Consider the following 27,948-nt stretch of genomic DNA (forward strand, 5'->3'; position numbering starts at 1 on the left):
AGAATGGCTGATGATAATAACCTGTTCATTATGTTTTAGGCAATTTGCCTTGCGGAAAAAGAACTCAAGAAAGGAGCGTCTATTCCCAGAAAGGTCGGCAACACACCCGCTAGCCTGCAGCGTTGCAAGTATCCATGGGCGGCGGTTATCATTTTAATCAAAGAGACAACAGGTCGGCAACAGGCTCGATTACCTTTAAAAATAAATTCTATGGCAAAACGGCAAGTTACTATTCTAGTTTAAAGTCTTGTAATCCCTAAATGGGGCATTCATTTTTGAATCCGTTTCATGTACCTGTTTTCTATAACCGAGATAGTTCTGTATAAACGTTGCCAGATTTCTCACGGTTTCCACCGTAGAAGCAAGTTCGACTATGTATTTGCGTGTTGTTCCCACGAGAATGTAAGTGCGTGCCCCTATTTCACCATGCCTCTCTGATAGAGGACAAATATTTGTTTATTTTATTATTATTTATTACTTAAGATGTCATGTGGAACATGGTGTAATGGTTGCAGCTCCTCCTCCAACAAACGTTGTGTAAAAGAAAAGAGTGGCGGAGAGTTTATTGCCGGTTCTTCTCTTCCGTTCTACGCCCTTGATTTGAGAACTGGCAGTAAATGTAAAATTAGTAGCATAGTGTACATTGTGTTACCTATATGAATAAATGATTTTTGACTTTTGACTTTCACATAAACAAAGATCTGCAATCATCCCGGGATGAAGATCGTATTCATTGCCTCTGTACAAATCATGTAAACAGCCAGTGCCAAATTGAAATTGAAGATTTCTAGAAATATTAATCAATCTTAGTCCTGTTACCGTCTCGTACCGGATATATCTGACAATACGTGCTTGAATAATACAAGTTACATCCCCTTCCGGCACAACTAGCCGAAAGTCGGTGCACAATTTGCTACAATGATGGTTGAATGTCTTTGTACATGAATTGTGAATTAAATATATTATATAGAAGTTATTAAAATATTTATGTAAAACTTTTTTAGCGATAAAGTCCATTAATAACTAAACTTTGTGCGTCAGACTTATATCAAAACTGAATTTACCAATGATATACTACTTACATACATTATGCCCTAAAACAGAAGTGGCAATGGGCGGGGCATATAGCAAGATACACAGATAATAGGTGGACCGTAAAGACTGTATGGAAAGGACCAAGAGGAAGAAGCAGAGGAGGTCGCCCAAAAAAAAGGTGGATAGAAGAAATAGAAGCGGTAGCAGGAAACGAATGGAGAAAGAGAGCCATAGACAGAGTCAGTTGGAAAAAGCTGGAGGAGGCCTTTACCCGTGAAGGGGTTCCGATCGACGGTACTGAAGGAAGCTCGAATATAGAATAACAAGCAAAATAAAATAAAAATGTAAAATAATCTAAGTATTATAATTTGTTTTTGTCATGATTGGAAATAAAACGGGCTTTATTATTATTATTATACTACTTAGTTAAATACCATTAAAATAATTTCACTGACACGGTCGATTTAACAAATGGGTAATTAAATTTTTATTCGAATTCTCTCTCTCAAAAAGTCCCTAAAACCACTATTGTTTTGTACAACCGTATATAAAAGCTAACTAAAAAGAACACACAAAAATCTTTATACAGATAAATCAGTAATTTATAAAAATAGATTTATTTAATAAAGGACGAAACTACTAATTGATTCCAGGTTATAAAAGCACTCCAAAGAGCTTTCATAAAAATCAATTCACAAATGAAAAAAGCTTTATTAAAATAAACGGCTTACTGGATTAATCAATTGAAATGCCTCTCGCTATTTAATTATAAATAATGGAAATACTTCGGTACATAATATATTCATTTTCGTATGAATAATTTAATGCTTTCAACTGTTGCTGTAATTAAAATTGAATTGATACTCTACGATCATCTACTACGAATTTCGTATAAGTCAGTGATATTTTGTCCGATTTCTTTGTTCAAAACCCATTTATAAGTTCAAGATAAGATCGTGCCAATTCTTAAAACCAGAACGCATACGTAATACAACCGCACTGGACAGAATGCAGAAGAACAAAGAATGATAGAAACTTGAATATTTCGGACACGTCTTACGTAACACCAAAAAATACGAGCTCCATCAATTAATCATACAAGGCAAAGTGGCAGATAGAAGGAGATAAATACGCACGTCTTGTTTGAAGATTCTTAGACAATAGTTTGGTCAAAACACCACGTCCTTATTCAAAATTAAACTAGCCATGATGTTAGCCAACCTTCAAAAGGAGAGGAGAGAAAGAGAGGACTATGAGAAGAAGAATTCTTAAAAGTGTGAGTGTCCATGTCCATGGGGGTATCAATTAACATCAGGTGAGCCTCCTGCTCATTATGATCAGATATATCTTCGTTAATTATTTGTAAGTCTTCTACTGGTGCTGGTACTGCTAAAACTAAGATTTATCATTTAATATTTTACTAATCGCATGTGTCTAGAATTTATTTTATTACAACTTACTTGACTTCATATCCTATAACCCCTAGATGATGGTCTCCATCACTTTCAGTCTTGAGCCTCGTACATCACCTCGATCTAAGTCTCCTTCTTCTTTTCGGCTCTCTTCGCCTCATCTGCAACTGTACGACACCAGGTTTGGGACGGCCAAACTTCCGCTTTCCTTGCGGGTTTCAATCAAGCGCCTGCTTAAGGATACAATTGGAATTCCTTCGGAGTGTATGGCCTATTCATTTCAACTTGATTTGCTTGATCTGCTGATTAGGTTGCGCTCCCAAACTTCCTCGGTAGAGAATTTCTCTTATGCGTCAAAGCGGTAATAAACATATTATACTTTAACTTTAAAAGTTTAAACTAGAAGCTAGCTTAGCTATAACAATTCAACAGAGCATTTAAAATGTAACAAATACATCTCTAATATAGTTTCAAGTTTCAAATTACATCGTATCATGTTTACATAACCCAATTCACACATGAAATCTAAATTGTTCGCGCATACCGAGCCTAACAGGGATCTTTGAATAGGGTTAAGGAATTCCGTTGAAAATCTTGTGTTTACATAGGAATGTTACTTACGAGGATAGTAGCACGTTGCCGCTCAAGCCACAGGGAAATATTTGCCGACATTGTTGGGACTACGCGACGTTGGTCATAATAAGAGCGGGAGCGGGGTCTATGATAAACATAAGACCAATTGTATAGACATCACCCGTTTCACCTCGACGTCCGTCGTTCCACAACTGAGAGTTTTTAAGACAGTTGTTGCCGCGCACCAACTCTATGTGGCTGCTGCCAATCAATTCTTAAAAGGCCGGCAACGCACTCGCGAGCCCTCTGGCATTGAGAGTGTCCATGGGCATCACTTAACATCAGATGAGCCTACTGCCCGTTTGCCCCCAGTTCTATAAAAAAAGACAGTTGATCAAAATTGAATAACGAAACCTTGTAACAGTGAGCATTATTTTTTTTTATTGCAATAATAATAAATAGAAACAAATTTACGTTTTACTTTCGAAAATTATAAATCATAGTAAAATCTATTCTGAATTAATATATCAAATGTGATTTATGAATATGCCCCTAGTTTAAAATTTTGTCAAGATAAAATAATGAAACAAAATTAAATTAACAAAATTAGGATTTTTTGTTTATGGCAAAGAGCTTTGAAGTAGCAGTTTAATTAAATATTTCCCATTAACTCTTGAATTTCCTTTAAATAAAATGATCTGTTATTATCCATTAACCAAATCAATTTTATTTAGAATATTAAGCTATACTCTTTGGCTTAGTCGTAGACAAAAAAAACGTATCTACAATTGTATTTAACTCATACATGCCGACTTGCAGCACACACACACATGTATACATAATCTCGAAAAATCGCTACCTCTCGGCTCACAGAGCGAAACCCGCTCCCGCTATATAAAAATCACTACCCAAAATCAACTTAAGTTGAAGCAATAAGCGCTTGTGTTGAACAACCTTTGTCACGACGCGGCCCAAATTTCCTTCATCTTAGAATAAGGTCTAAATTAATGTTTAGGTTCTTGAAATTATTTTACCTTACCTGGGGCTTACAATATGTGGTAATTAATCATTTGATGAATGTTATGTACCTGTTTACTAGCTCTATATACTGGTATGTCTTGTTTGTAACACAAAAAATATTTTTGAAGATATACTTCTTTAGGCGCGTTATGAAAAATTGATGAGAGTGAAATTTTATGATACGCGCGCACCGTGACCCAAAATTAACAGAATGAAGTTGCCCACGGAAGATGCTACGGCATTGGACATAATTTAAAAACAACATTCGAATAATAATAGAATGTATGTTACACTTAATGTAAGAGAATAATAATAAATATTTATTTATTTAATTTTTCTAATGTAAACTGAACTTTATTGACTATAATGACTCCTTTTCCAATCTTTGATTATTTAATTGTAATTAATTATTTGCATGCAATCAAAAACTATTTTTAATAATGCCAAAGAAGTATAACTTCTTCCGCGCGTACATAAGTACACGCACCCTTTTTTATCTATGAAAGCTTATTGCACATAGAGTAGAACAAAATTAAACTTAAGTTCCTATTCCTGGCCAATCTCATTTGTCACTGGTTGATAGAAGTAGTAGGCAAAAGATTTTTCAACATATTCAAATTCAATCACTTATTCATTTAGGTAACACAAGTACACTTATAAACGTCAATAAAGAAATACATATTAAATGCTGCTAATTTTACATTTACTGCCAGTTCTCAAATCAAGGACGTAGAACGGACGAGAAGAACTGGCAATAACTCTCCGCCACTCTTTTTAATCGCCAAGATTTTATTGCAAGACTAAATGAAGTACGTCTATGAAGATAGTATTGATCAGTAGATCGTCACTTTAATTACGTGATAATACTATTGCAGTCCCAATTTATAGAGCTAGTTTTCAAAGACGAGTTATATACTAATCAGAACCCCACTAGGTATAAAAGTTACTTATCATAAAGTACAAACAATAAATCTGTATTTTAGTGAGAAAAATTTCGTGGCTTGCTCAGAAACTGTATTTTAGCAAAATCTTGATTTATCTCGCGAAGCTAAAAGCCTGCGGTTTCGAATAAATAATAAAACTTGGGATATACTAAGCGGCCAAACATATAAAACTAAATTTATTGGATTAATAAATATTTTGTATCAGATGTATTTTAGTAACACGCAATCGACATAATCAAATACAAATTTATTGAATAAATGAAAAGAAAACTAAATGTTTTCTATTTTTGGCGCCTACTTTTACGTCAAGTGTTTTTCTCAACCGAACGGGCCTTAATGCAATTCTGGTCATACAATGAAAAGTACGAAATTCCACGAATAATAATTACACCTTTTATATATCTCAGTGTATCATAAGACTGTATAAATCTTCATAAGGAGTAACGCGCGGCTTCCACTATTAACTGATTTTGTGGTTACCTCCATTGAATTAAGCTAATTCACTGAAAACATAATGAAATACAATATTCCGAGTGTAAATAGTCAGAGTTCAAACAATAAGAATTACTGAGTACCTTTTCATAATTGTTAGTTAACTCGCTGGTACTAAATATTTTATGTGGCTTTAAAGCTTGCGAAATGTGATAAATAATTTAGGTCGCTTTATAATTGCGTATTTTTTTAATGATTAAAATATTAATAGTTATATAGCAGGCAAATTGGATGTGATATATGGGAACTTGGACAAATTATTATGTATTATTATTAATTATTATGCAAGCAAAAATGTTTAATTAATGCATAAAACACGACAAAAATGTGCGACACTGCCTCTGCTTGCGACGACAATAATTATTAGAACTAACTGCGGATCACATTCTACCAGATATCTCTGAAGGCTGCCGCATGGTACAAGATCCAATTATATGTATCATTTTTATTTTCTTGAGTAAGGCGTATCTTAAATGGGTCTTCATCATTATCGTTCATCATTAAATCTAACAAAGTCAAGTCGAAAATCATTTATTCATATATTACAGTGTACACTTATGAACGTCAAAAAAGAAATATACATTAAGTGCTTCTTATTTTACATTTACTAGCAGTTCTCAAATTAAGGACCTAGAACGGAAGAGAAGAACTGGCAATAAACTCTCCGCCACTCTTTTTTTTTTCAGCGAGCTTGCAAGCTTATTGACCATGACATTGAACACGAGACAGTTTATGTTCCCACGTGACCTTAGCGGTAATCAGATTTCGTTCATTAAATTCAGCCTATAGAACGAACGATGAACGTATATATTCACGGTACGAAAAAATACTATTGACTTTAGGAACCTAAACTCATCAGTATCTCAACTGGATTGTTTTAAGAAAGCTAAAATGAAAACCTAAATATATATATAAACTTTCGCGGTTCGCGTGCGTTTCAGTCACCAGCTATGAGCTTTGAAGGCTTTTAAGTTAGGTAAACTAAACTGCGCCAAAATGTAGCCAAATAGGTGAATTCATGAGGTCGTTGTAGAATTAGCGATCACGCTGAAACCATGTTAGGATCACAATATAAATCAAGCGTCAGTGCATTTGTCCCGAAATTGCGGCCGCTTTCAGTAAAACGTTAAAATATGACACTGTTGTAGCACTTAGCTACACCACAGTGTTAAGTTATATAGAGAAGAAATATTATTCACCAATATTCCAAAATACATTAGATTTTTTTAATAGAACAATAAATACACGTTCCTATTAAGTAGAAAAATGTCCATATAATATCAAAACAACTAACTTGTCTTTGTGCCGTAGGCGAGGCAAGGCACTTTGTTGACTAGACATAATGAAAAATATTATATATAGTTATATAATAGTCATAGTTTGATAGTTATGGATTATTATATTAGTCATTCAATCAATCAATTAATCAAAATACGTTTATTCAATTTAGATGCGTCTTAGGGCATGTTTATGAATGTCAAAAACGTTTTTTTCGCCATTAAATTATTAAACCCATTGTTAAAAATAGTCTACATAATGGGCACTGAGTAGTCGGATCGTCGATGACGTATACTAATGGTAGGGGAGCCCAAGAGGGGATTTCGGGATTTACTCAAGCGCGGCAGATTAATATATAGGGGGATACCTTGTACCCGGTTAAGTACCTCCACAAAATATGAGGCCCATATATAAAGCCGCACGTGAAGGAGACAGGATCAGTTTAGTAAAAAAAAATTGACCATCAGAAATTCCCGAGCGCGTCAGATTAAGGTAGGGTGAGTTAATTACATCCTAAAAAGTGTATATTCCACTAATCTGACAAATTGAGAGTGACGGAAAAAAAGGGGAGGGCAACAAAGTTGTAAAAAAAAACGTCATCTCGACATTCTCGAGCGTAGCTAATTTTTTTTTTATTTTGAAGGAAATAATTCAAGAATAATGAAAAATATATAATCTGACGATTTCCGCAAGCCGAAATAACAAAAATTCGTCGATAAAGTTAAATGCGTGCAGCTGCGTGATGCCTACATTTCCTTAAACCGATCGGAATCTACTAAACGGCGTTCTAAATATTTCCCTCAAAATTACATTTCCTGTGAATTTGAAACGATTCGGACCGATAGATTTTGAGAAATTTTGAAAAATCTTAAAAAAATAAGAAACATTTTTTTTTACAGTGGTTTCTTTATCGATCAACTTCAAAAACTAATCCGCCTTTGAGCTTGAAAAACCACGTCGATCGCCACCAAGCTGGTCAAAAGCGGTTGATTCGTTCGAGAGATATCATACACGAAAGAAACCCGAAAAAGTGTTTTTTCGGGATTACTCCGAAATTTGTGGTTCGATCAATTAAAATTGCAAAATTATTTATGAGGATGATAAAACTGCGTCGAATGCCGCCAACCGCGTGAAAATTGCTTGATCCATTCAAAAGTTATTGCGGTTTGAAAATTCCAAAAATAGTGTTCTATGAAACTTCTATCAGACTTTCGAGCTGGGAGAGCTCAAATGCATAGAAATGTTATTTCTTTGAACTCAGCGAGCTCAAAATATCAATTTTAAGCGCCCAGGAATGGAATTAGCGGGAAGTTGCAGGGATGGCCCTTTAGGTGAACCGTTTTTCTATTTTTTTTTTGTCAGATCAGGCGAATCCCTCTAGATAATCGTCAGATTATGAGACAGTACGCTTAGAACATAAAGATGAACCACATATATCTTAATCTGACGCGCTTGAGTATTTCAAAATTGCGATTTTTTTTTTGCAAATTAAGAAAATGGCTGTGGGTTTGCGTCCCATCGAAATCGTCAGATTAGTGAATGAGAGCTTTTTTTTGGTGCACTTAACACTCCCTTAGAAAATCTGACGCGCTCGATAATTTTTTTTTTTTTTTTAATTTTCAACCCTTAAATACAACCACCCGCATCATGCAAACGATCAGATTAACATACGTACATTATTAAAAATACGTAGGGCATAGATGCTATCAATATCTGACGCGCTCGAGGATGTCCATGCAACAGTTTTTTTTTACATATTTAACAATCTATAGCCGCTTCCCCCACCGATGAAAAGGAATTTATCATATAACATTTTTTTCTTCTTTTTATCTAAGCTTTGCATCCCAATAGGTCTCTACGACGCTCGAGTAAATCCCCATTTAGCGTCGTGGGCTCCCCTACCATAAGTTTTTCTGTACTGCACTTCTTATCCTAATACTGCATAGAATAATGATAATAATGATAAAGAAAATTAATTATTAATAATAATATAGGAGTTACTCCGTCGGATGAATGAATAATTTGAATATTAAAGCCGTAGTAATTTTCCATCTATTATATTTACTAACAACAATTTTTGAGATTGAAATTTATATAAATAGATAACATGAAACATACAATCCTTAAGACTAGATCAGATTTTTTTTTATTTTTTTTAGTAAATGTTAAAATCTTGGAGCAAAAGTCAAAAAGGTTTTTGCGTTATATCACACGTATAGAGTATTGTTTGCGTCACTGTTGTTCGGAGACTATGTTTGAACAAATGTGTGTGACATCGTGGCCTGAATTATGTGAAGACAGCTGACACCGATTTAGTGCTTCTAGCAATATTCTATTCAGATCACAATATGCATTGATTGCTTTACCATATTCGTAAAGAAATATTCGGTATTTGAAAACGCGTCTAAGTTCGAATTAATTACACATAACGAATTTTCTATTTACAAATTAATATTTATTACAATACATAATATTAAATATTGGCAAAGAAATGTTTTTAAAAGCTGTCAACAAACTTACGGACCATAAAAATAAAAGATAAGATCATACAGCCTTATCACATTATAATTAATAAAAGTGTAACACGGAAGTCTCATATGCATAGTAATCGTTATTAATAAACTAGGATTTCAAAATTTATATTTAAAAATATTTTTATATAAAAAAAAACTTAAAAAACAGAACTTTATATAAAATGGAACTTGTTGAGATAGAATGTACTTTTCCTACAACTCAAACGGAAAAAAACTACTTTCTGGCCCGAATGGCACTGGATGGCTAAGTTCTAAAAGTTGGCCATATCCTTTGGTAACAGTTCGTTATCACGATTCAGGGTATGACATCATCGTACTAAATTTTTCATAAATAACTTGGAATATTGAAATTCTTAACCCAAGGCATACTCTTCTAATCCTAAAATATCCGTAGAAACCTACAAAGGCTTTCCAACGGGTACAATTCCAGAATAAACCTTAGTCAAAGAAGGATTTCGTTTGGTAAGAAAATAGGTAAGCCTTCGGCAGCCGATGACAAATTGCAGTCAAGTTGCACTCACAGAATTGAAATACGTATTCTCATAGGGTAACCATGATATATTATTTCATAGGATTACAGTTTTCGAGTTACTGTTTCTATAGATTCAATTGGACATGACAGAAACTGTTCTGCGTCCGTTTTCTTAGTATTTTTTTTCAGGTGCACAAACAAACCTACCAAAGAATGCATCAATTATATTGCCGCGTGGCGCTATAAATCATATTACATTCAAAGTAAAGTCACAGATAATACGAACAAAAGAATACGTATATGTAATGCAGTAAATGACAAGTGAAAAACAGTCATTAACTACGGTGGTGAGAATGTATAACTAAGATGAGAGACAAAACCATGCGATTAACTGTCTTTGGTTAAACGGACATAATATTACCATGACCAAATGTGATCATGATCAACCACAAGCATACAGAATGGACCATCGTTTCGTTTTACGTCTTACATCTTCATATATTCCAAACATACTTCATTAGTCCAACACATGAAGACATAAGACATGAACATATCACAAAAGCGAATAAAACGGACCATCATAACATGTAGCATTCACATTTTCCAAACATATATAACAAATTATATCCACCCTAATCCAAGAAATACGCGAAATAAGTACAGGCAATGAAAGCACATGCATAATAACATAGCAGAGCTATATTTTACTGCATGTAGATTGTAAGCCGGATTTGTTATTTCGCGTTCCCTATTTGTTGCCTTCTTTACGTATTGCGCCACTTTCCAAATAAATATGTGATGGGTCGTAGAAAAAAGTATAAAGAGTCTGGATTCTTCGTCCTTCTTAATAATTAATCAATAAAGCTTTTGATAAATTTTACGAATATTTAAATGATCCTAATCCTTGGGGTTGACTTGCTCCAGTTCAAACAATTTGTATGACTCAAAACTAGGCGATTAAAAAGAGTGGCGGAGAGTTTCTTGCCAGTTCTTCTTGCCCGCTCTACGCCCTTGACTTACGAACTGGTAGTAAATGTAAATTTAGAATAAAACCTGTCGATTAAAAAGAGCCAGTATAACCAGTTCTTATCGAATCAAAATTATAAATTGTGATCTTTATAAATGGGCGGACATATTTCTGCCTCTCTTAATCATTTCTGTTTAGGAAAATTCATGATAAGCCTCTATCCTTCAGATATTTATTTCCCTTCACGGCTGAGTAATATTCATACATGGAAAGATAAAGATGATAAGTTTTATTATAGGAGTACATTGTCTTCACATATAATTATTTAACTAATGTATACAAAATAATGTAAACCTATTTTAAAAGAGTAATTGTGGAGTTTATTGCCCATTCTTCTCCACACGAAACTTTTGGAAGGGGCAACTAGAATCATCTTTATATTTTATTTGACGTTCAAAAGTGCCATTTTAGGTGGTCTAATTGAAATAAATTTTGACGACTCATTGGTCTAGTGGTTAGTACCCCTGACTTTGTATCCATGGGTCCCGGGTTCGATCCCCGGCTGAGACGAACATCGATGTGATGAGCATTTGGTGTTGTGCTTAGGTTTTGGGTGTTCAAATATGTATTTATATAATATGTCTATCTATCTATAATATGTATGTATATCCGTTGCCTAGTACCCATAACACAAGCTTCACCAGCTTAGCATGGGACTAGGTCAATTGGTGTGAATTGTCTTTAAAAAAATATAAAAAAAATGATTTGCCTTGACTTGACTTGATGAGCTGTTCCATCGCTCGTCCATGGGTTAAAAAACACTAAAATAAAGTCAATAAAAACTTATAGTATTTATATTAATATATGAGGAATTTAGGAACATATTCTTTACGTCGATTGATGAGTGAATAAAGTATTACATATTCCACGTTTGAAACGATACATTCACTGTAATTGCACAATGTATATTCATTACCGAATCGCGGAATTTTCATATTTATACTCTTTTATCGCAGAAACCCAGGCATGTAATATATCCATCATTAAATTGTGTATCTAACATTATTCATTTTTAAGTGTATTAAAACGATATTTATACACGGATTTTTATGAACAAAAACATATGTTAAAATTGTGCTGAAAACGATGTTTTTAAAACGTGAATCGCACAGCGGTTTTACGATTAAAATACAATATTTTATAACGGTTTCATGTTTGTTAAGCAAAATGTTTCAAATAAGATAAGATAAAAATTTAACTTAACATCGTTTTAAAACAGTATAAAAGAAAAAACGCTTGCTAGATACGTAAACAAGACAATTACCGTGATTATACTAAATGCTTCTTATTATTATCTAAAGCTAAAATGTCTTAAACAAGAAACAATGTTTTAAAAAAGCTCAAATTCATCGGTAATATTTTTTTTATTTCCTTTACAAACCGTTGAGTTGAATGTCTCCATAGTAATATCTCAAATTGAAATATTCCGAATTAATCTGTATAGATTTATTCAGTCCGCACCGTTTTTGATTAAATTTTTTCGAGCCACGCTTTCTTGGTGAGAGCTGCTAAGTGCTTCTTCATTATTCATCGTTCATGTACTTAAATATTGAATTCATTTTCGTTATTGTGTACATTTGGGAAAAAAATGAGGCGCTTTTTTGAGACGGGTCGAGATTGAAGCTTGATGAAGTAAAGGAATGGTTTCGCACCCACAATGTACAAAAAAGGTTATAAATTCTTCATTCAGAATACTGTGTGACTGTCAGATATTCTCTATTTTCCTTTTTATTCCATTATGAACCTTTTCATATATTAGTAACTCGGTTGAAAAAAACAGATGGTGGCGGATTGTTATTTCGATTGGAATAAAAATGGAAATTTGGATTAGAACACTCACACTTCTCATATATATATCCTCTGTTACCGGGTTTTCTCTGTGTATTGTGCTGCGTTGGTAGGATAGAGGTGTCTAAGACCTCGGAACAATAAGGGTTTGAAGTTGGACGAAAGAAAGACGTATTAATCAAGACTTAGTTCGTGACCAGCTTCTTCCTTTTGACCAAATTCAACCAAATTGTATTAGTGATCGGCTTAATTCTCTCTCTCTCTACTCAGTGACATTCCCTCTATGCGTATTCCACAAAGTGTACTATGTGGTGAGTGTTCTGAAAAGTTGGGTTGATCTCTCCTGCCTCGTTTCAACACCGTACGAGCCAATTCAAAATTTCATCAGCATCACCTTGATGGCTGGAACTTTTCTCATTCTTCACTTTCTTTTGCGAACTAGTGACCTGTGCAATCGACTCCCGGTGGAGGTCTTACCTGAGACTATGACCGCCAATTGTTCAAAGTATGTATACTCCTCCCTCAAAGGCCGGCAACGCACCCACTAAAAATGAGTGTACATACCCTTTTTGGGCGTCCCGTACGCTCGTTTGCCCCATATTCTATATATTATATTTAGCCAGGAAAATTTCGGAATTTTAAGTAATGTTAATAGTCGCTTAGTAATAAGAACTGAATGACATTTTAGATTTTACCTTTGTAGAACAATTCAGCGATTCCAAATTTATCGCGAAAACTTAACGCAATTTATATTCAACAATAAGTCGAAGTCCACAAGTTTTAGAACTTCATTATTTGGTTTGTTCATAATTTATGGATCCACCCCTTTAAGGTAGATTACGAAATTCTCACTGTTTTTGTATTTCTATATTTGCTCCTAACTTTCATTTGGTGAATGTTTAATATTTAATCAACTTGGCTTTTTTTATTGGTTCATATTCGTAACGCAAAACTTAAACACATTTTATGAATAGCAATGCGATATTTCGGGCTACTTTGTGAGGAAGTTGCATGGATGTGGTTAGCGCTGCGCCTAGTACTCAAGTCATTTTCACACGATATCCTTTCTATAACATAATATTTTCATAAGTATCTAATTGTCCTCTGTCATCTTATTTCGGCTATACAATGAGTAGGTGATGAGAACTTCAAACTGATAGTGGTTGGTCCCACAGAAGGCAAAAGATCGCGTGGCCGTTCTCCAACCAGAAGGACCGATAAAGTGAAAGCCGCTGGACAGAAACCGGTGGAAGCAGATAGTCCGCTCCAGAGGCTTTCTTGCTGACCACGAAGCTCAGACATGAGCTGCCGAAAATAGAGAGAATGTTTCACTGGTATAATTTGCATAATCCTCAAACATCAATAAAAAAAGTTATCCATTTAATTTGCACTATTAATTTTAATTATATGTTTCATAAGGATCATTTGTCAATGCCTATATTAATTGTTCTAAAAGGACCTTTAGCGCGCTTTACAGCAAGCATAGAGTCCCAAATCGACTATAAATGTCAATATAATGACAGCGATGCTACTGTTGATATCGCAACCTACATTAACCTAATGGATTACAAAAGTGGCTCCATTCTAAGCACAGGCCTAGCGTATACGTGCGACTCTCATCCCTGACGTCGGTCGTCACGAACTGAGGCTGTGCACCAATGGACTTTCTATAAAAATTCAAAATTATTTATTCATATAGGTAACACAATGTACACTTATTAACGTAAATAAATAAATATATATTAAATGCTTTTAATTTTACATTTACTGCCAGTTCTCAAATCAAGGGCGTAGAACGGAAGAGAAGAACTGGTAATAAACTCTATGCCACTCGTTTTAATCGCCAAGTTTTTTGTTTTACACAATATTTGTAAGGAGCTGCAACCATTTCACCATGTTCCCCGTGATATCTTAAGTGATTAATAATGAAAAAATAAATTAAAAACAAGAAAGAAATTGTGAGGATACCAGCATTCCTCAGACCCGAAAAATCGACGGCGTGTATCAGGTACAGGCTGATCACCTATCTGGCTATTAGAAAAAATAATCGATCATTTCGGTCACGAAACAGATAAAGAAATCTGAGACCTCAAACGTTGTAGCGTCACTGATACGGTATGTCCTTACATCATTGTTTATTGTTTATCCAAACAGAAGAAGAATAATGATAATACTTACTTACTTTTAACGCATAAACTGAATTTAATTTACTTAATTTCATTTAATAGAAATTAAAGCTCTTATAACTTATATAATACGCGATGCGACATCCTCGCCGACAGTTTCAAATTTAAATTAGAATTGCTACATTCAAAGTTATACACTAAGGTCCATATAAAACCCCACATTGGAATGTTCTAGGGAAATTACAACCTCTGCAGAGTAGAGCATAGCATAAGCTTAAGAAAACTTAAACGTTAGGTCATCAATTTGAACTCGTAAAAAACATAGAGAGAAAATTCTTTTTAGCGCGAGAATTTTTATTTTCGAGTCTTCTTTTTTTTATTGACCTGCCTGTAACATAACATAACCCGTCACGTAATACGTTCGAAAAAGTTAAAATGTAAATAGACCGGTGATGACAATAAGGTCGAAAACACCCTTACTGGGCATGGCCCAGTGAGGAGAAAAGAGAGGACGCCCACCAGAAACCTGGGAAGATGGAATCAAAGGGATAGTGGGGAAAGATTGGAAAATTGTGGATGAGAATGAGAGCAAGTGGAAGATTTGTAGGAGACCTACACTCCGTCGGAGGTCGAGTAGGTACTAATGTTAAATATGACATGGACTTAATGGAATCTAATAATCTAGTGTAGTACTCGGAGGCTATTTTCATAATATTTTATAATGTAACACGAGATTTTCAATCTAGTAAGACTTTGTAGGTACCTACTGAAAGTTTAACTTTAGCTGAAATTGTAATTAATCATATTCTGTCTTGTAGATTTACGAGCAAATTTTCTCTGATTTGTCTAAATCTAATAACCAGTTGACATGTAATAAACCGAACGCTCACTGTAAACAAAGCTAAAATTACTTTTCCAGATACTGCTAACTGTGGACTGACAAATTGCTCGCGTCTTTTCTAGCAATTTACTCCCTTATAAAAACTACATCAGTCTAATTGCACCGTAACTAATGTACTCATTTGTCTCTTTATCACAGCGTAAACATAATTTGTCAAAACTAAATGATAGACTATTTAAAAACTGTAATTGGATTGTTTTATTTTTGTAATTACCAAGCTACCAAAATCATACAATGTTTCCTTTCCTCTGTCCAATTGCAACTAGGTATAGTAAAAACTTTGAGCGCAATCCCACGGCAGTTGTCGTCAGCCAATTTGGTATTGTGCCTTCGTTTGCAGGTTTTTCGGGAAAACTCAGTTGATGAGCCTTTGTTACCCTTTATGGCGCTTGTTGCGGCTTTTGGCGTACACTTTGTTCGACGTGGTTTAGAAATATCAATGTTTCACTTGTATGAGTGTAAATTTTAACATAGACGCTTTATAATTTAAGTAAATATTTCATTAAACTATCTCTTTGACATTACTGTTGACGTTATGTCTTGAAGTATATAAATGTAACTTTATTTTTCTTTAGGTTGAAATAAATAAAATAATAAGAGCAGTGTTGGCCTAGTGGCTTCAGCGTGCGGCTCTCACGATTTACCTGATACTTTTAGTTTTAATAGTTTATTTTTTTTATTTTGACGTGATAACGTCTTTAAAATCGTTTTAGTCGGGTGACATGTTCAGAAACTTGTGTCACACCAAAACCTCACGAGCGCGATCGCAGGTATAACGAGAGAGAGACGGACCGATCTCCCGTCTCATCTCGAGCGCTGCCAGTCATTCCGTGAATGTATGAAGAAAAATGTATATCATAGTCGAATAAGTAGGTAAACTTGTCATTTTACACCCGAAATTTATCATCAAAAGTGTGAATAAAACGATAGATGTAATTTAAAATTTGAAAAAATTGTTATCTTCATTAATTCCTTACTTCCCAAAAACTTATATCACCAATAAGACGTTATCACGTAAACATCTCGATCGTAAACCTACTTTACAAACAACCAATATTTTTATTTTTTTATAATGGCCACACATATCTGGCTGGCTACATAACATGGATTTACATAAAGATACCAGTGGCTATGGCGATAAGCTTAAGCCACACACTTATGTTAAATCTGGTTTTTTTTTTTCTTTAAAGGCAAGTAGACCAGCCTGTGCCTTTCCCGTGCCGTTGATTTATTGATCTAGGGCTGTGTTTTCCAACCTATTTTGTACCATGCCCCACCTCAGCCTTCCTAAAATTCTTATGCAGCATGTAACATACATAATTTTTAATATTTAAAATTGAATTGCTCACTTAAGAGCTCACTCACGGAAGAAATTACTTGGAAATTGTTAATGAAACAAACCAAGCATATTTTAAAACATAATGAAAAACAGAAATTACAAATAATTATTTAAAGAAATTATAAATTTTTGAATAGCCCCCCTGTGGGGCGTGGGCCCCAAGTTGTTCTAGGGCATACCGGTTTCCTCACGAAGATATATTTTACTATGAAGTGTTAAATGCACACATATAGTGCACAGCCTCAAATCACACAATGCTCCTAAATCCACAAACAAACGTAAACCTATATGGGCTGGAACTTAGTAAATAAGTTACATTAGCATAGCAATTATTAAGAATCAAGTTTTCGGATCCCAAGCAAAAGTGTCGTCTCAAACTTATGAGGGCATCTTATACGAAATAGTTGTTGTGTTACAGCCGTAATTAAGGTCTTAGCGGTGTAATAAAGGCTCTCGAGGCATTAAATTATAATTGCTTCCTGAATATGAGCTTTGTGTTAACGACTTGTACAAAGTGACAAATGACATAGTTACAGTTCTTCGTAGGAATACAAAATTATATTTTTACGCTATTCTGTGTCGGGTTTGAACTGCCCTTTGCGTATATGGTGTTTTACTGTTTAGAAACTTATATTGTTTTTTTTGGTTTAGATATTGTTGCGTTGCATGATATAAATAAAATTAGTTACGTTAAAAAGACCTTTGATTCAATTTATTTCAACGACAATAACCTGTATCGAAGTAATAATGTTTATATACAACACACGGCCATAATGTCAATTCCATGTCTGGTTCTACAATACAAAAAAAATAACATCATACATCTCAGTTTTGTATCGCGCATCCCGGACATACAGAGACCAATATTTAAGCCTTGACTTAATAAGGCTATCGCGGAATATGCTTGAAAGGAGTTTTAAGAATATCCAAGGCTCAAAATCACGTGCAATGTGAGCACACTCACTTGTACACCATCAAACATTATTACACTCTCACACAGTAATGAATAATTTTTATGGATGTTTTCCTATTGAAAATGTTTGAACCTTTTTATAAATATTATGTTTTTCATATGTGGCTATATTTTTAGTGAAATTGTTTGTTATTATATATAATGTTTGATAGCTACAGGATTACGACATAAATAAATAAATATAAACGTGTTCAGATAATATAAATTCATACTAGAAAATGAATTAATGGACCAATAAAAGAGTAAGATTGTTGCTAATGTCATGTGTGAAGTCGGATATCATAACATTTTTACTGGTTTGCCTTTCAATCGTAACACGGCCTATAAGTTTGCGTTTGCATTTTTTGCTGCTTAAAAATAGTATATTAATAATATTCAATTATCTTATGAATTCATATAATATTTACCAAGCGATCTAAGAATAGGTCAAACGGGTACCATGCGTATTAATGCTAAATGGCCTGTGGCGAATTCATTTCCGCCGTATTTACGAACGTCCAAGACAATATCCGATAACATATTTTTCTCGACCTTTTATGGTTTATAGAAACTGCGCCGCTTAGTTTTAGTATGATATTTAATATTAGAAATATATATTATAATCTTGTATCAACCTCCTTGTCAACTCAATTTATACTTTTAAAATATAGGACTGATATAAAATTTAACAAAAAGAACGCAGTAGATTTAGAAGGAAAAACTTTTATTATTTTATTTTCAATTTGTATTATATAAGTATATTATTTTATAGATAATATTTTTTATGTCACGAAAAGAAGTGTAGTAAAAATTCAACAAAAGTTCAATGCAACAACAAAACTGTGTTAAGCGCCATCTACCGAAATATAACAAAACTATCTCCTCTCTATGACTCTAAAAGAAATTGTCCTCTGACCCTTATTCGTTTAGTTTTTAATATGCTTTATAGATAGCGCTATAGACATCAAAGTTTTAATACTAAAACAATGTTTCCTTGTTTCAGATACATCAACGCGATCCCGAACGAACGAATAATTCCAAACGCTTAGTCATTTAGTAGTTCCTATTTAGATTAAAATGTATAACTCAAGTGAGTTCCTGCATAGCGCCGGTGTCAGCCGGCACATGCAGGCTACTGGTGAGGCACCTTCGCAGAAAACCAGCATGAAACGGCGTTCTTGCGAAGTTCCTTTGGGTGATATTTCGTCCAATAACTTCAAAGTATCATTAGGCGATATAACAAATATTGACAATAATTATGATTGTCGGTCACTTCGGTCCGTCAAGTCTGAAGACGCTAGACTACGATACTACCGACCAATAGACAGTCGGAGTGTGAAGAACTTTAGGTCATCCTTAGCTGATATCTCAACTCTATCACGGCCTCCTAGTTATGACCAACTGTCCCGTCGGTCCCTAGTAGAAGGTCCCGAAGGGTTAGGCATGACGTCAAGCATCGAGGGAGTCCTATGGTCCGATGAAGAGGAGACGGAGTATTTCTACCACGAGAACATCACATCAGCATGGAATCAAGGTAAGGACGTTTTGATTGAAAGTTTTTTTTAATTATACATATTATAATCTGGGATAAGTATCAAAAACCTAGAAAATTGTATGAGATCAATCAATAATTCTTAAATTAATAATAATAGTAATAAAACTGTTCTCGGAATAAATTGCAGTAAATCTGCTTAAAGGCCTAAAGGACGAAAACGAAATATTATAGAATATGTATTACTAAACACGTGAAATTATTATAATTTTTAAAAATAGCATACGTTACTACAATAAACTGTTTTTTTATTAATTTATTGACATCCATATAAAAGCCAGAGATTAACCGAGGTTTTATAGACTTTCAATATAACTGGATATGTGATAAGTGATAACATTAGCTTGTTAAATGAAGAATATCTAGGCTTATAGTTGTGTGGGTCTTCTTAAGTGGCTTCTTTTTATATTGCTAAATCATTTTAAATACACTAAAATACAGAAAACACCAAAAACCACTGAGAGGTTTTGGTGCCTGACTACACTACAGTACAAATTTATTTAAATTATTTTAAAAGGGTTTTTAGATCTTGCATATTTAGCGGTCACTTAGTTAAGGAGTGTGTAGGAAATTAAACATAATTAGTGGCTAATATTTTATTGTGCCCGAAGAATGACCGGCGCTACCAATTATACGCCACACAGTCGCAATATAAAACTTAAAAAATATCAATCAATACGAAACAAAAACATTACAACAAACAAATAATAATATTAATGATATTTATATCTTGAGTGTTGACTCTATTGATTGTAAATTGCGAATATATTAAAATATATAATAATTCATTGAAACGCCTAGTTTCATTAATTTAAAATATCAAATGCTTTCAAATTTGTATTATACATTTCGTACACTATTATTACATTTAATTATTATCGTATAAAATTCGTTATTAAATAACGCTTTATTTGACTGACTAAACCAGTTAAAAAAACTATATACAGCCACACCTACTTTTTTATTTAAAAATCAATTAAGTAAGAAGATTTATCGACTTTAAGTAATTATCCACTTTAGATAAAGACACTTTTTCACTTAACGGCTCAGCATTACTTATATTGCGGATGCTGATAAGCCAATTTTGATAAAACTTTGATTGATTTTATTAAATTTCGCCACGGAACGGTGGCTCCATGATTAATTTCCCGTTAAGGCGAAAAGATTATTATTTGTTTAATAACCGTCTGTTTTATATCGTTCTCATATAAAAAAAATGATAGTAAAGAAACTGGAACATTAAACAAGAAAAGCATTTCTTGTTTTGGAAGATTTAGGAACCGTTTTAGGTATAAAAATACCTATGTCAGGATTTCCAGCTCTTCCATACTCCAGGTTCATAAAAATATATTATTTGATTACATATTTTTGTTTTTTCAACTGTTTTCTACACGCCTGACTGCAGAGTGTGTGGTGTGTGGGGGGATGTTAGTGAAAGAGTAAATGTGTGTTGGGTGTTAATTAACATTCAAGTATATTTAAGCTCTATAAGCCTCACAGGACATATATACACTTCGATCGTTTTTTATACCTGCATAAGTAGACAATTCATTCTCAATAATACCGTTAAATATTTAATTGAAATACATAACGAGTAGATATAATGTATACTATATGTACAGAGACCCTGATCGTATTTACAGATATTATATCATTTCCTCCGCTCTAACCTGATAAATGATAATAATGAACTGATACTACAGACCTTGCTCTAGGAGCTTTGGTCATAGATAAGCTGTTTCAGATATTGTTTCGTATTAAATAATCCAGTGGCGCTACAATAAGGGCTAACCTCACATTGGAGCCGTTCTTTGATCATTTTAATTAACAAGTAGATGATCAGCCTTTTGTCTAACACATTTCGTCGATTTTTGAATTTGAGATATGCCATTTTCCTCGCGATGTTTTCCTCCGCCGTAGATGTCCACATAGGGGTCGAACCTACCACCTTAGGGATGACAGTCGCACGCAGAAGCCTCTTTTTTTTAATGATGGGAAAATTACTGTGAGGCTGGGTCTACACTCAAAGGGTAAGGGTATTCAGAAGGGCAGCGAGACCCACCAACTAACACTCAAAATACCCGTATCACCTCGACGTCCGCCGTTCCACAACTGAGTGTTTTTCAAGGCAGTTTTTGCCGCGCACCACCACTATGTGGAACCAGCTGCCCACTGAAGTATTTCCGAAGCAATTCGACTTAGGGTCCTTTAAGAAAAGAGCGTACCAATTCTTAAAAGGCCGGAAACGCACTCGCGAGCCCTCTGGCATTGAGAGTGTCCACGGGCGGCCGGGCGGTATCACTTAACATTAGGTGAGCCTCCTACCCGTGTGCCCCCCGTTCTATAAAAAAAAAAAAAACACCTCAGCCCTTCACAGGCCCTTAAGATGAGCCCTCGTGGTTAGCCAATTCATTCTACCCAAGATACCCGGGCTCGGATTCGACATTGAGCTCAATCAAGATGAGACTGAGACCACTGCTTTGAACCACCGGTCAGTCTACAGTCAACCCCAGACCTCATTACATGCTCACAGAAGAAGACCATTGCACTCCAAACCTCCTCACATCCTAGTTTAGCAAACGCTGAAGCCTCTAGGTCTACACAGTTTTTTATTTTGTTGAAGTATTTCTGAGATTAAAAACAAAGTAAAAGCCTCTACCAAAAATCTGTTTCCAAATGAAAGAAAGATATGCCTCTATGTAGACAACCAGGACCGATAGGCTTTTTACATTATTGTTTAAATTATAAGGGTATGCTGGCAATGTGGGTAGCCACAAGCCACAAGCGCCGTTGGTCAAACGGTCAAACATCATGAACATCTTGATCTTGATTTTGCGGCGTGGTGAAAACTTTGGCCAGACCCTCTATTTAATAGAATCAAATACTTTGATATCAGGATTATACGACAAAATCAAATAAGAATTCGCGTGTTAAACATCAAAATGTTGTTATTCGTATCTTAATACTAATCTATGAACATTAATACCAAATGGACCTTGCTTTGTGCCCTATCGACAATTATCTAAACGACGCTTAGCTCTGATTTATCTCGCAGGTGAGAAGAAACGCCAATCACGTGTGCCAATTAGATTTCTAAAGTATTACCGCTACTACCGTAATCCATGAACAAAAAAGTAGATAAAGGTTTTATACCCTTAAAATCACTAAAAGCGGCCCCACATGGAGTACTGTTCTCACCTCTGAGCGGTAGCTCCCCAGTACCACTTGACCGTTTACAATGAAGAGCAGTTCGAATCGTCGAAGACCAATCCATTTCCGAGCGCATGTTGCGTAGAGATGAAGTTACTCTGCATCTTCTACCGCATTAACGAGAGTGTTCAGAAATGTAAGCCTTTTGCCCATTTGCAACCGATCTAGGTATATAAAAAGAACTATGCATTAAAATTTGACAATTCACACCTCTCTAACGACGCATGTCACTCACAAGGTTTCAAGTTTTAGCCGATAATGCTGGTATTTTATCTTATTGTATTATTAACAGCTGTGTTAGTTGAGTAGGCCATGAAAGGTACACTGTAAAAGTTTAAGTTTTTTCCCCTGAACACTGGTCATGAAACAATTAGTGGCGATTTCAATAGCGCCTACCTGAATTCATTTAGCCAACCATTAGCGATAAATATATAAGTACACTTTGGTCTGAATTTGGTCACAAAAAAGACTGTTAGACTGTTAAAAGACTGTTTTAGATGTGCCTAGAGTAATAATTGCAAACAGTTTGAAACTATCATAATTTGAACAACGTTGGCATCAGCGTGTGACTCTTGGTTCTGAGTTCGAAAGTACACCAATCGATAACATTCTGTCTATGTGCGCATTTTAATACTCGCTCGTACAGTGAAGGAAAATATCGTGAAGAAACCGCCATACCTTAAACCCAAAAAGTCGACGGCGTCTCTCGGGCACAGAAGACTGTTCACACATGGCTATTAGAATAAAAAAAACAAATGATCACGAAACAGATACAGAAACTTGTGGCCCAGACCTAAAAGGTTGTAGCTCCACTGGTTTGGTTTTCAAACACACATCACTTCCACAGTAAAAAATGCGAGTACAGAAGACTCCAATGCGAACTTACCTCGTTTCGAGTTGCTATCGACAAAAATCAAACAAATAGTAGTAGTTGCTCCAATTACTTTTTCTCTAACTCGTGGCCATTGAGAACATTATAAGCTCATATATCGTGACACTTAATAGCTGTGATTTTTTATCATTTATTACTTATAATTCAGCTTTTTATCAACATCACAACTAGACCACCGGTCGCTCTAACATTATATTATATTTTAATCATACGTACGTTGTTTCAAGTACAATTTTAATTTGAGTAAAATTGTCATTAGATATAAAGTTTATTTTTCAATAAGTTTGTCTTCAAAGATATTTGGTCAAGCATTTAGTTTAGCATTAAAATATATAAAGAGAACATGGTACACCTATAATATTTGACACAAAATTTTTGCAGACTCGAACAAGCTATTTACCATACGTTGTACATACTATGTTCTCACTTCTGTTTAGTTCCAAATGCGCCCACGGAGCGCTTCTCAAGTTCTTCATAGAATTATTATTACAATTTTACTACAGAAACTATTCGATAAACGTTATGTCCATGCATAAGACACTACAGATTCAGTTGCAGTTATTGCTCGATATCGTGATAAGGCTTATTTAAAATAAATTTAAATACAGCCTTCGAAAGTATTTTGTAATAAGTGGATGTCTAGACGGTGGAATGACGTCAGCCCACTTGCTGAACCTACAGTGCCCTACTTTGTTTGCGTTTATTCCGTAGAATTTTATGGGCGACATACATTTGAAGGATTCAATTTTTGAATACCTCAAAGTTTAAAAGTTTAAACGTGTGGCACTCGGGGACTGCTTGGTAAAGGTATTGCATAGCATTTTTTATCACCTTATGCAGTTATAATTATTTTTTATTTTTTACTTCCGCAGTATTTGTTATTCTTTGATTTTAATTCAAGTTTTTTCTTTGATATTATTTCAATCTACCACTCTACCAGACTGAGACTAAAACGCCTATATAGTCTGTCTCACTCTAACGCGTACCGGCTGCACCTATATTACGTCATCGTGTGTTAGGTTTTTTTCATTACGGAATTCCTTGATTCGGTCGCCGCGCTCAACACCCGTGATAAAATCTATGCAATAGCTTTAAAAAAATCTATTTAATAAATGATACTTTATTTATTAATGTGTCTTAAGAGTCATATTCTGGTGAATTGGCAACATTACAGTGGACTCGTAATATAACTTCGCTGACGATCTAAATACCTACTCCGCTGATGCAGCTACCCATAGTGAGCCTTACCTCTGAATCTGGAAAGCGCCACATTAGCCCATCAACCACTTGGAACTTGCCTTACTCCATGCCATTTGCAAGTAATCCAATAATCCATATAGTATTTTTTGCGATTTGTATTTATTACTAACTGCCCCCGCGAAGTCGTTTCGCCTCAATAACTTTTTTGCTTAGCCTGCCTTTTTAGTAACTACATACATACCTTTGAAACATTTTGCTATGCTATATACAGGGACTGCTCTCTTTTGCGCAGTAAAAACTGTCTTTTAGACAAATATCTACATAAAACCTTCCTCAAGGAAAGAATTAAAAAATACTCAAATTGGATCATCCCCCTTCAAGTTAAGCGCTTAGTAGCGTATTTTGCGATTCATTTTAAATAATATAGATTTATTCGCGATTTTGTTGAAGGCATATGTAGTACTCGTAAACCAATGACAATATTACGGGTATTCCATGAAAGTTCTAAAGCAATATGTAAATACAGTAATATAAATAATAAACTATGGACCTAACCTAACCTCGAACTTGTATAATAAAATAAACTTAGGAGAAATCCTTTCCACACTTTATAATGCCATTAGTTCGTGTTTCATATGTTTGCTCTGTCAGTACTTTCTTCGCCTTGTCATATACATTTGTTACAATGTTGATAATGTTAGGTAAACGTCGAGTTTCGCGCTTGTAGAAAATATAATTAATGATTATAAAACCGTGTATCATTTTAGTTTTCTATTCATCTAGTTTTAGTTACTATGTTAATAATATTGTAAATACTTCATCTAAGTATTATTCTAATCATATTATTATAAATAATATTCCAAATTTAAAATATTCTATTCCTGCATCCAGCCTATTTTCAAAACATGGGCATGACTCTGTCAACGTAAAATTGTAAAAACCGTTAGATTGTAATCTATCTCGCGAGATTGTAAACTGTCGAAAAATTGTGAACTCAAGGTGCGTACCATTTCACAATTTGACGATTTCACTTCGATAGATTATAATCTACCGAATAATAATACGTTAAATTGTAAGCAGTACGTTGAGTTCACAATCTTTCGACAGTTTATAATCTCGCGAGATAGATTACAATCTAACGGTATTTACAATTTTACGTTAACAACTCCAATACACAAAATAAAGCATGAAGTTGATGCTATGGATTTATCAGCCCGAAACTGTTATTGTTTTGTCACGAATCTAACACAGGCCCATGTGCGTTAACCACATAAACTCATCATATTATGCACTCCTTTGAAACGTTATAAATTTAATATTTAATTGGTTAAATTATCGAAAGTCATACTTGACAGTTATGTATTAAGTATTTATCACAATTAAGTACCAATAAATTCAGATAATTCATTGAAATTGACAGAAGTCACGGATCTTACGTAACGAGAGGCTGTAATTTATCATTTTTGACATGTTAGCAACATGTTGTTAAAGTAATTTTAACTTGTTAAAACACAGTAGGTGAAGGTCATGAAAATAATGAATGGTACGATTTTAATAAAAAAAATATTTTTAAATTAACTATAGTCTGGCGGTTTCATACGTAGTTATATTGGTTATATTGATAATAAATCACCTGCATCATGAGCACATCCCACATACACACACGTACATACTCTCACTTTCACACACATCACACTCACAGGCGAATTAGGTATTACGTATTTTATCATTTTTATTGATCTGTTTCTTTCGTAAATGTTTGAACCTTTTTGTATATTCTATGTATTACATATTTGGCTATATGTTTAGGTTATTGTTTTTTGTTGTATATATTTTATGTCCGAAACAAATAAATAAATATATTTTTTGTACAACGATATCTTGCTATTTGTGTAGAGCGCTATAGTCCCCACACTAGGAACATCTTTGTATGTAAATGTGAGATATACTCCGTGGCACGTTAAAAGGTTACTTTGTTGGATAACGTCAGTAATAGTAGGTATATTGTGTGACCTGGTCTGAAATCGTCTTTGTTTCATCCCGCGCCACACACTGTATTTTTCATATCACATGTTATGAAACAACGATTTCTATAGCCAGTCGAAGTAAGACTATTTCAGACAAATAGCGCAATAATGTCTTATTCTATTTTATTATAATAATTCAGAAATCAGATAATAAAAGTACATTTATTTGCTTTTTTTTTAAATAAACAAATGCGATTCTGACAGACTTGAAATAAAGACATAAATAATAAATAAATGAATGTGCCGTGCGTGCGTTGTTTCTGACTGACTGAGTCGCATTGGCCTGAAATTGTCTTGTTTCGACTGGCAAAACAGAGATCAAAACTCGCTGTTTCAATGCATGTGATATGAAAAATATCGGCTTACGTTGTTTCATAAAAATCTAAAATGCTTGATCTAGCAAAAAAATTCCCTAGCAATTTATGTCTCGCCGAGAACCTTTTATACACCATGTTACCCAGTTCGTTTAACTAAATTATAAGCCGTGTTGCCAGAAAATATAATCTCATCCAGACACAAAACTAGTCGAACGAAAAGACTTAGCAAGAACCTGTTATCCCAGCGCCACTATGGCGGCGTCAATAGCTTTTCCCGCTTTCCAACATTACTATACATAACGTTCACAGTTCACACGACACGTACATTTAAATATATCAGCTTTCCATTGATCTCAGGAATTATGAAAGAATGGTCACTCTCTAGCGATTATATCATGGAGAAACTTTAATTAATGTTGAGATTTATCATGCTGCTATTATTGATTTTAGTTCGTATGATTACAGTATAGGGTTGTTGTGTTGTCGTATTTAATTTCTTACAGTTAATATTAGGCTTAATCGAGAATTTGGTCTTATTGTTGTATAATGCTAGGGAAGCGACAAAGGATCGTAGTCAAAAATAAATAATTGCCTTCTTGTCTTTAAGAATAATGAAATGTGAGAGAATAATGAAAGAAGGGTCGTAGCACCAATGATCCTTTGTAGAATTGACTTCACAATATGACCTACGCTCACAGTATTGATAATATTTTTATATAATTTGGCCTAGTTTTTTTATGAAATTCTTACTTTGTATTCATGAAAAAAAATCGACCTTAATATAAAATATGGACATACATATAGGTGGTTGTTATCGTAGAAAATACACAGTCACTTTCCATGTAAAAAAAACGTTA

General features: G+C 34.3%; 1 protein-coding gene across 2 annotated transcripts in view; it reads left to right on the plus strand.

Moving 5' to 3' along the window:
* The window catches only part of LOC125052619 (protein TANC2), a 220,287-nt gene that overhangs the window by 46,381 nt on the left and 145,958 nt on the right, over nucleotides 1-27,948 (plus strand). For both annotated transcript variants that reach the window (XM_047653561.1, XM_047653562.1), the window contains exon 3: nucleotides 18,897-19,427. In XM_047653561.1, the coding sequence (XP_047509517.1) occupies nucleotides 18,971-19,427 (457 nt within the window). In that variant the 5' untranslated portion in view covers nucleotides 18,897-18,970. The remainder of the gene's footprint in view (nucleotides 1-18,896; nucleotides 19,428-27,948) is intronic.

This window comes from Pieris napi, chromosome 9, assembly GCF_905475465.1.
Source record: "Pieris napi chromosome 9, ilPieNapi1.2, whole genome shotgun sequence".
Lineage (NCBI taxonomy): Eukaryota > Metazoa > Arthropoda > Insecta > Lepidoptera > Pieridae > Pieris > Pieris napi.